The sequence below is a fragment of the Hemibagrus wyckioides genome, linkage group LG13, assembly GCF_019097595.1.
Source record: "Hemibagrus wyckioides isolate EC202008001 linkage group LG13, SWU_Hwy_1.0, whole genome shotgun sequence".
Lineage (NCBI taxonomy): Eukaryota > Metazoa > Chordata > Actinopteri > Siluriformes > Bagridae > Hemibagrus > Hemibagrus wyckioides.
The window spans coordinates 1,431,573-1,439,595 of record NC_080722.1 but is presented as its reverse complement, the minus strand read 5'-3'; the positions used below and the strand labels follow the sequence as shown (position 1 = coordinate 1,439,595).

At 44.3% G+C, this 8,023-nt stretch overlaps 1 protein-coding gene across 1 annotated transcript; it reads right to left on the bottom strand.

Annotated features, from left to right (window-relative positions):
- Positions 1–701: 701 nt before the first annotated feature.
- Positions 702–5,980, bottom strand: adkb (adenosine kinase b). Its single transcript, XM_058406758.1, has 11 exons — positions 5,823–5,980; positions 5,144–5,218; positions 4,695–4,748; positions 4,039–4,117; positions 3,706–3,878; positions 3,446–3,554; positions 3,070–3,240; positions 2,800–2,835; positions 2,382–2,496; positions 2,029–2,115; positions 702–1,462 (listed from the first exon to the last, which is right to left on the bottom strand). Exons 1-11 carry the CDS (start codon positions 5,834–5,836, stop codon positions 1,338–1,340), a joined length of 1,038 nt encoding a protein of 345 aa, XP_058262741.1. The 5' UTR covers positions 5,837–5,980; the 3' UTR covers positions 702–1,337.
- Between the last annotated feature and the right edge of the window lie 2,043 nt (positions 5,981–8,023).

Below are 8,023 nucleotides of genomic sequence, written 5' to 3'. Positions count from 1 at the left end.
ACACACTATGCCCGCCCTACACTGACCCTACACACACTATGCCCGCCCTACACTGACCCTACACACACTATGCCCGCCCTACACTGACCCTACACACACTATACCCGCCCTACACTGACCCTACACACACTATACCCGCCCTACACTGACCCTACACACACTATACCCGCCCTACACTGACCCTACACACACTATACCCGCCCTACACTGACCCTACACACACTATACCCGCCCTACACTGACACTACACACACTATGCCCGCCCTACACTGACACTACACACACTATGCCCGCCCTACACTGACACTACACACACTATACCCGCCCTACACTGACCCTACACACACTATACCCGCCCTACACTGACACTACACACACTATGCCCGCCCTACACTGACACTACACACACTATACCCGCCCTACACTGACACTACACACACTATACCCGCCCTACACTGACACTACACACACTATGCCCGCCCTACACTGACACTACACACACACTATACTCGCCCTACACTGACCCTACACACACTATACTCGCCCTATTCTCGCTCAGCTCACACAAGATGTACTATTCCAGTGACTTTGTAGCTCTTACACACACATTAAGTGCTAATAAGCTTATAAATTGAACCAAGTGTGTGTGTTTAAACCAAAATATTTCAAGCTGCAGAGTGAGTGAACACATGACACAAGAAGAATATTGAAATCTTTATTTGAATGTGTATTTATTTATTTATATATATTATATACATATTTCAGAGAGAGAATGGGAGTGTGTGTGTGTGTGTGTGGTGTGTGTTTGACTGTAAGACATTGTAAAGATGTACATCATGCATATTTAATATTTGTGCGTGTTTCTGAAGAGTTTGGTGTGCTGCAGGAAACAAACACGTAGACACAGCTAAGTTAAGACTCAAGATTAAAGTCTTTAAAATCTCCCCAGTTCCTCCAGAGACACGAGCATGCCTCACAGCAACACTTCCACAGATTTATTCCACCTGAGTGCATTCTGTATCGTTTGGACCTTATAATAATAATAATAATAATAATAATAATAATAATAATAATAGTAATAATAATATTAATAATAGTAATAAAAAAGTGTGTTCATCTTTCTTTAAGACTTGTAGGAGTGTAGAAGTATAAAATCTGAGCTCATGCATCACTTCCTGTCACTGACACACAGAGGAACTCTACAAATGAACAAGGTTCGATCATTGCAATTGTTTTTTTTTGCTTGAGAATGCCCTGGATAGAACTGTAAACAAAGGTAGAGGCACACGAGTCACTTAAAATGAAGGAGAAAAAATGGATAGAGAGAGAGAGGTGTGTTATTGAAAGTCTGGTTTCTCGGGGAAGGTGCATCCGGAGCGTCGGATGATGACGTTAGCAGCGTAGTGACCAGCCTGGATACACCGCTCCAGAGACATCTCCTGAACCAGCTCTGAGAGGAACCCTAACACACACACACACACACACACACACACAGTTTTGGTCTTTAGCTATCTGGACTCTAAACTCCCACTACGATGACTCTTACTTCCTTACATCCCATCAGATAGAATCTGGTTCAAATCTGGACACACACTCGCCGTCCACTTTATTAGGAACACGACAGCAGCAAAGTGACAACAGCAAACTGTCTGTCTCTCTCCCTCCCTCTTTCTGTCTCTCTCTCTCCTGTGTCCTACTCTCTCTCTCCCTCCCCCTCTCTCTGTTTCTCCATCTCTCTTTCTCTCTCTCTCTCCCTCTGTTTCTCCATCTCTCTGTCTCCCTCTCTCTCTCACTGTCTCTCTCTCTCTCTCTCACAGCCCCCCCTCTCTGTCTCTCTCCAGTCTGTACTTTAGACACAGTTCTGTTCTTTCTGCTTCATTACTGACCTTCAGCCTTCTGAAGACAGCAGATTCCAGCTAGAACACTGACGTAATGATGTAACAATGACTTTAGGTCATTATGTAGATTATATTCAACAGGAATAGAGATAGAGAGACAGATGACAGAGCCAAAGAGTTAATGATTTACCTCCGACAAAAGCATCTCCTGCTCCATTAGTGTCCACAATATCGTTCTGATCAATATCCAACACCGGGAACCTCGTCACCTTCTCACCTGAGAGAGAGAGAGAGAGAGAGAGAGAGAGAGAGAGAGACAGAGAGACAGACAGACAGACAGACAGAGAGATGAAAATGGTGAAAGGTATCAGAAGAAGTTTTAGAGACTGAGACCAAATTAAAAACTTTTTTGGGGAGAAGGGTGCCAATAATATTGGAACAATCTTAAAGTAGATATTCTAACGTTTGTCTTTAAAACGATCTTCCACGTGAGTAACAGTGTGAGGGCTGGGTATGTACCACACCAGTGTGTGTGTGTCGTACCCACAGTGGCGATGGTATCATACTGCCCCTGAGTGAAGACCACGATCCTCGGCCTGTTCTTGTTGACTTTGGGGAGGAGCTGAACCCTGCGTGCAATCTCTTCAATATCATCTGTCTACACACACACACACACACACACACCATGTACAGAGGTCTCTGCTAGTCTGCACCCTGACCGCACATGGTCCTAATGTAGTGTTTGTGTTTAGCGTAACCACAGAAACATGGGCTGAGGTGTGAAGCAGTTTCAGGTGTATTATTAGCATCCGTTGTCATGGTAACCACAGCAGCGCTGTTGTGGCCGCTTTGATTTCATGTTCTGATTTAGTGTTGTGGTGTGCGGTTTGGAGTGGGTACAAAGTGTCAGCTCAAGTCTCTTAGTCATCAGCGGAGTGTGTGTGTGTGTGTGTGTGTTCACCTCGAACCCAAGCTCCTTTGCAAAGGTAGCTGCTTCCTGCAGAACGAAAAGATGACAAATTTTTTAAAAATAAGTATGACAAAACATCTCACACACACACACACACACACACACACACACAAATATACACAAACAGAAATATACGCATACACACAAATATACACATACACACACGCGCACGCACATACACAAATATACACAAACAAATATACACACACACATACACAAATATACACAAACACAAATGTACGCACACACGAGCACACACACCGTCTCGTTGCCGAACAGGATGTCGACGTAGGGCATTACGTTCATCAGTGGCTCTTTGAAGAACTGGCTGATGAAGGGAGCGGACAGGTTCAGGCCGAAGATCTTGTTGTGGTCACTGGCATGTTTGGCCACCTTCAACACCGACTGTGGAGAAACGGTCAGGAAGAAACCCTACACACACACACACGCACACACACGCGCACACACACGCGCGCGCGCACACGCACACACACGCGCACGCACGCACACACGCGCGCGCACACACGCACGCACGCACACAGTTTGTTACGCTGTAATATTACTGCAGTCGTTTCATCACAATATTACCTGAGTTACTCTGAGACTAATGGTGTGTGTGTGTGTGTGTGTGTCTCACAGCGATGTAATAGACTCGCGCTTTCTCCACCAGGTTCCAGTTACTCTCCAGATCCAAATGTTTCTCCTTATTGTAACAGTTTGCAGCTGCCAGGTTCGCAACCAGAGACCTATACTCACACACACACACACACACACACACACACTTAGGTGAAGTGTAATAGATGTAATGTTATGGTAAATGTATATAAGTTCAGTGTAAGGACCTGTGTGTGTGTGTGTATACGTGTGTACATGTATGTGTGTGTACGTGTGTGTGACCTGTTGTCCCCGGTGATGCAGGCTGCACAGGTTCCAGTGGGTTGTTCGGTCTGTTCGTAATAATGAGCGTCCACATGAGCTTCAGCTGCTTTCTGCTTCAGGATCTCTCCAAAGTGGTCTTTCCCGATACAGCCGAAAAACGTGGCCACCCTGTGGGGCTCCTGGATCATCCACTAATCACACACACACACACACACACACACACAGTTTATTATCATTTCCACCACAGAGATGCTGAGTTCTGGACTCTGGATTATAGAGTTTATTGTTTCTACAGCAACAGCTCTTTCTCAGGGGCATGGGTGGAGAACGAACCACAAACAGAGAGATAACCTGTGCAACTTTAACAGAGTTCTGTGTGGAGCCGCCTGCATGGTACTCCACTTTACTCTTCTTCACAAGCTCATCAAACCTGAAACACATACACACACCTATTAATTTGTATGCAGGTTTGTATATAATAAACATGTATTATTATTTTTTATTTATTATTATTATTATTATTATTATTATTATTATTATTATTATTATTATTAGTTATTGACGATGAGTAGTAGTCCTGCTCTGCTCCAGTAGGTGGCAGTGTTTCTCCCGGTTCGTTTATATCCAAGACTAAATGTTTTATTGTACAGAATGTTGTATTTCTCCTCCTGTTTCCTCATTACACAATAAATCACAGCAGATATTTATTGAAATATACGACTGAAGCATTTCAAACATTTCTGCAGATTTTAAAAAACACATGAAAATAAAAAGACGTCCTCAATGACCTTCTGGGTCACACAGGGGACAGATAGCTAGGGGATAGGGCTTAGGGGATAGGGCTTAGGGGATAGGGCTTAGGGGATAGGGCTTAGGGGATAGGGCTTAGGGGATAGGGGGTTAGGACTTATTCGGTTAGGGCTTATGGGGTTAGTGGTTGGGGCTTAGGGTTTAGGGCTTAGGGGTAGTTAACAGCAACCGTCCTTTATTTTCTCAGTCATACTCACAGCACTTTGTGTTTCTCCTCTGCCAGGATCTGATCATTGGGCTTCAGGCCAAACCTACACACACACACACACACACACACACACACACACATATATACATACATACACACACACACATATATACATACATATATATACACACACACACACACACACAAATAAGTTACACAACACACTGTAATATTCAGCCTGAGGGTCCTTTTAACTTTGTAAATACCCCACACAAACACTGCTGAAGCCCCAGACTGGGTAAAAAAGTCCAGTGCTGTGATGGAGACAATAGATATCGCTAGTGTGAGAATCCCACACTCGCGCATTAAACGCCGGTTATTTGCTTTAAGTGGTCACACATGCATTCCAGAAGCCCACGCTGGGGCACAAGGACACCAGAATCTCCACCTCAGGGCAAAACGACACATCTGTCCAAACGCCATGACTGTTTTACTTACTTGTCCAGAAAGTCTTTGTCCACCACGGCACAGATGTCCAGCAGGGGATTGCCCATCCCAAACAGAGCATTCTCACTGCAGAGAGAGAGAGAGAGAGAGAGAGACACACACACACACAGAGATAGAGATAGAAAGAGATATAGAGAGTTCACCTCTGTGAGCACTGAGACACACCAGCTTCCTTTCACATTCCATCTCATTAAATGTTAAACTGTAGGAGAGGGCATGTGTGTGTGAGAGAGAGAGGTGTGTGTGTGTGTGTGTGCGCGTGCGTGTCAGCTTTCACTGGGCTCGAACACATGGCTTAGTGCTGACTAAAGGCTTTTCACAGTTACACACTCCTTCATTGACAAACTCACTCCATGAAGTTAAACTACTCTCCATAAAACACACGACCTGTCGGTGATGACGTCACAACACATACACGGGCACGCGCTGACTCGAATGTGAACTTTTCTTCTTTATAAAAATAATTTATCTAATTAATCTCCAAATGTTCCTGTGTAAATAACTCGTTCTTCTCTCTCCAGGGTTTAACTCGCGCGCAGAAAACACACACACACACACACACACACACACACACACGGCGGCTGTTTTAAACGCACGCTGCAGGTAAATAAACACCGCCATTTTGGCACGCTTCTCCTCTTCCCGTTCTTACTGTTGCTAGGTAACTCACCTGGCTGTGGGCATGACGTCAGAACGGAACCGGGTCGAACCTGTGGAGCAGAACCGCCGCGCGCGCACCGGATACACTCGTGCAGCAACAGGGTATGACAGCAGAGGCAGCAGCGCGTGCTCGTACTATGGCCTCGCGGTAACGTCAGAGAAACCGGAAACGACCGATCTACACACCTGATTGGCTAACATCACCGGTGGGCGGAGTCACTGTTAAGGCGAGGCGATTCTATCGGAATGTGATTGGATAATAGAATATTCCGTCTGATCTCTGTCCGAGAAAACCCTGGACATTACTGAAAAACATCAAGCACTGACCGAACAGAAACCGGAAGTAGAACCGGATATTTTTTTATAAAATATATTTTTATTTTTTAAAAAAACGTGGACATTATTATTATTTATTTGTTTGTTTGTTTACAAAATAATTCAAATGAAATTGCATATTATTATTATTATAATTGTTGTTGTTGATGATTTCCTTTATGAATTCTTCTAATTTTCTGTGTTTATTATTTACTTACTTTATTTATAAAATAATTCAAATAATGTTTATTATTATTATTATTATTATTATTATTATTATTATTAATCTTGTCATTTTCAACAGATTTTTTTCAGCATCATTTCCTCTGCATCTCTGTATTTCTTTCTGCCTAAATGAAGATAGAGTGTATTTCACACACACACACACACACACACACTCCTGTGTGTTAGTTAAACAGTGCTCTAGCTGTAGTACACACTACTTAAGAAGCAAATCCACTGATGCAGACATATGATGACCATCACATGATGAACGTCTCGGTCCAGAACGTTTCCCTTCACTGTTCTAATCAGCTCCACTCCTCTCTTTTACAAGCTTCTCCACTAGATGTCTGTGGGGATTAGTGGTCATTCAGCTACAGGAGCATTAGTGAGATGAGACAGATGTGGTGTTGTGAGAGTGAGGAGGTCTGGGGGTCATTTGGTGGTCAGTGGAGTTGAGGTCAGAGTCAGGGCTCTGTGCAGGACACTCCAGTTCTTCACTCCAAACTTCAACTCCACACTTCATGGAGCTGCTTAGTGGACAGGGACATGGTGATGCTGGAGCAGGGACTGGACTCTGAGGTCCAGTGAAGATAAACTGTAATGTTCCACAGAGACCTTCTGTACAGCTGTGTGAGGAAGAGTGTGAGGAAGAGTGTGAGGAAGAGTTTGGAGAGGTACCACACACATGGGTCTGAGGGTCAGGGGGCACATACTTTTGTCACTATAGCGTGGATGTCCAGATAGACAATTTGAAACCATAATATTTTAATAAATATCCCTTCCTTCTTTATTCCCCCCTTCTTTATTCCTCCCTTCTTTATTCCCCCCTTCTTTATTCCTCCCTTCTTTATTCCTCCCTTCTTTATTCCCCCCTTCTTTATTCCCCCCTTCTTTATTCCCCCCTTCTTTATTCCTCCCTTCTTTATCCCTCCCTTCTTTATTCCCCCTTCTTTATTCCCCCCTTCCTTATTCCCCCCTTCTTTAGGCCTCCCTTCTTTATCCGCCCCTTCTTTAATTCCTCCCTTCTGTATCCCTCCCTTCAGTAGTTAACCCCTTCTTGATCGCTCCCTTCTGTATTCCCCTCTTCGTTATTCCTCCCTTCTTTATTCCCCCTTCTTTATTCCCCCCTTCTTTATTCCTCCCTTCTTTATCCCTCCCTTCTTTATCCCTCCCTTCTTTAATTCCCCCCTTCTTTATTCCTCCCTTCTTTATCCCTCCCTTCTTTATCCCTCCCTTCTTTACTCCCCCCTTCTTTATCCCTCCCTTCTTTACTCCCCCCTTCTTTATTCCTCCCTTCTTTATCCCTCCCTTCTTTATTCCTCCCTTCTTTATCCCTCCCTTCTTTATCCCTCCCTTCTTTACTCCCCCCTTCTTTATCCCTCCCTTCTTTATCCCTCCCTTCTTTATCCCTCCCTTCTTTACTCCCTTCTTTATCCCTCCCTTCTTTATCCCTCCCTTCTTTACTCCCCCCTTCTTTATTCCCCCCTTTTTTACACCCCCCTGCTTTATCCCTCCCTTCTTTACTCCCCCCTACTTTATTCCCCCCTTTTTTACTCCCCCCTTCTTTATCCCTCCCTTCTTTACTCCCCCCTTCTTTATTCCTCCCTTCTTTTCTCCACCCTTCTTTATTCCTCCCTTCTTTACTCCCCCCTTCTTTATTCCTCCCTTCTT